The sequence below is a fragment of the Fonticula alba genome (assembly GCF_000388065.1).
Source record: "Fonticula alba strain ATCC 38817 unplaced genomic scaffold supercont2.4, whole genome shotgun sequence".
Classification (NCBI taxonomy): domain Eukaryota; order Rotosphaerida; family Fonticulaceae; genus Fonticula; species Fonticula alba.
The window spans coordinates 1,155,052-1,155,790 of record NW_009242974.1 but is presented as its reverse complement, the minus strand read 5'-3'; the positions used below and the strand labels follow the sequence as shown (position 1 = coordinate 1,155,790).

Here is a 739-nt window from a genome sequence, read left to right as displayed (position 1 = left end):
AGCACCCACCATGGCCCGGCACATTTCATATGCCTGCGAACCGCCGGGTTGAGATCGCCAGGCGTCTCGTGCTCCTTGGCAGGCCGGGCTTTTGCCACCCCCAATCACCGGCACAGTGGCCGACGACCCGAGAGCCTCTGCGGGTCCGGGCCCTCTTGTCTCGGCCACACGTTTCGGCCACGATCCTGACCAGCACCGGCCCACGGCTCCCTGCCATTTGCCTTCCCTGCCCATCCCCTCTCTTGCTGTGCCTTGGATTGATCTCCCCACCACCGCTACTTCCTCCCCCTTTCCCCCTTTCCCCCTCCCCCCCCCACCCACCCACCCACCCACCCAGACTCGCCACCCGCATCATGATCCGTGGCCTTTCGCGAGCGGCGGCCCACCAGGCCCGAATGTGTGCCTATTTCCGTCCAGCTGCGGTCGCCGGTCCTCGAGCGTACATGTCAAGCTGTGCCGATCCCGCCCAGCCGGCCCCCCATTTGATTACCCTGCCCATCTTCTATGTGAACGCCGATCCACATATTGGCCATCTTCACACCTCGGTGCTTGGCGACTTGGCGGCGCGCTGGCGCAGGCTTGAGGGCACACCAGTCCTCTTTGCCGGAGGCACGGATGAGCATGGTACGTGCAGTTGGCTCTTGGTTTCTTGGGGGGTTGCTCCTCGCCGAGATTCTCCCTCGCCCTCTGCCCCTCTCCCGCTGTCCCTCCCTTCTGTGCGCCGGGATCCCCCCCCCCC

The 739-nt window shown here is 65.6% G+C and overlaps 1 protein-coding gene across 1 annotated transcript in view; it reads left to right on the top strand.

Moving 5' to 3' along the window:
* Positions 1-353: 353 nt before the first annotated feature.
* Positions 354-739, top strand: part of H696_02786 (hypothetical protein) — a gene marked incomplete at both ends in the record, with an annotated part of 2,643 nt that continues 2,257 nt past the window's right edge. Inside the window, one exon of the mRNA XM_009496684.1 lies at positions 354-624. Within this exon, the coding sequence (XP_009494959.1) occupies positions 354-624 (271 nt within the window). The remainder of the gene's footprint in view (positions 625-739) is intronic.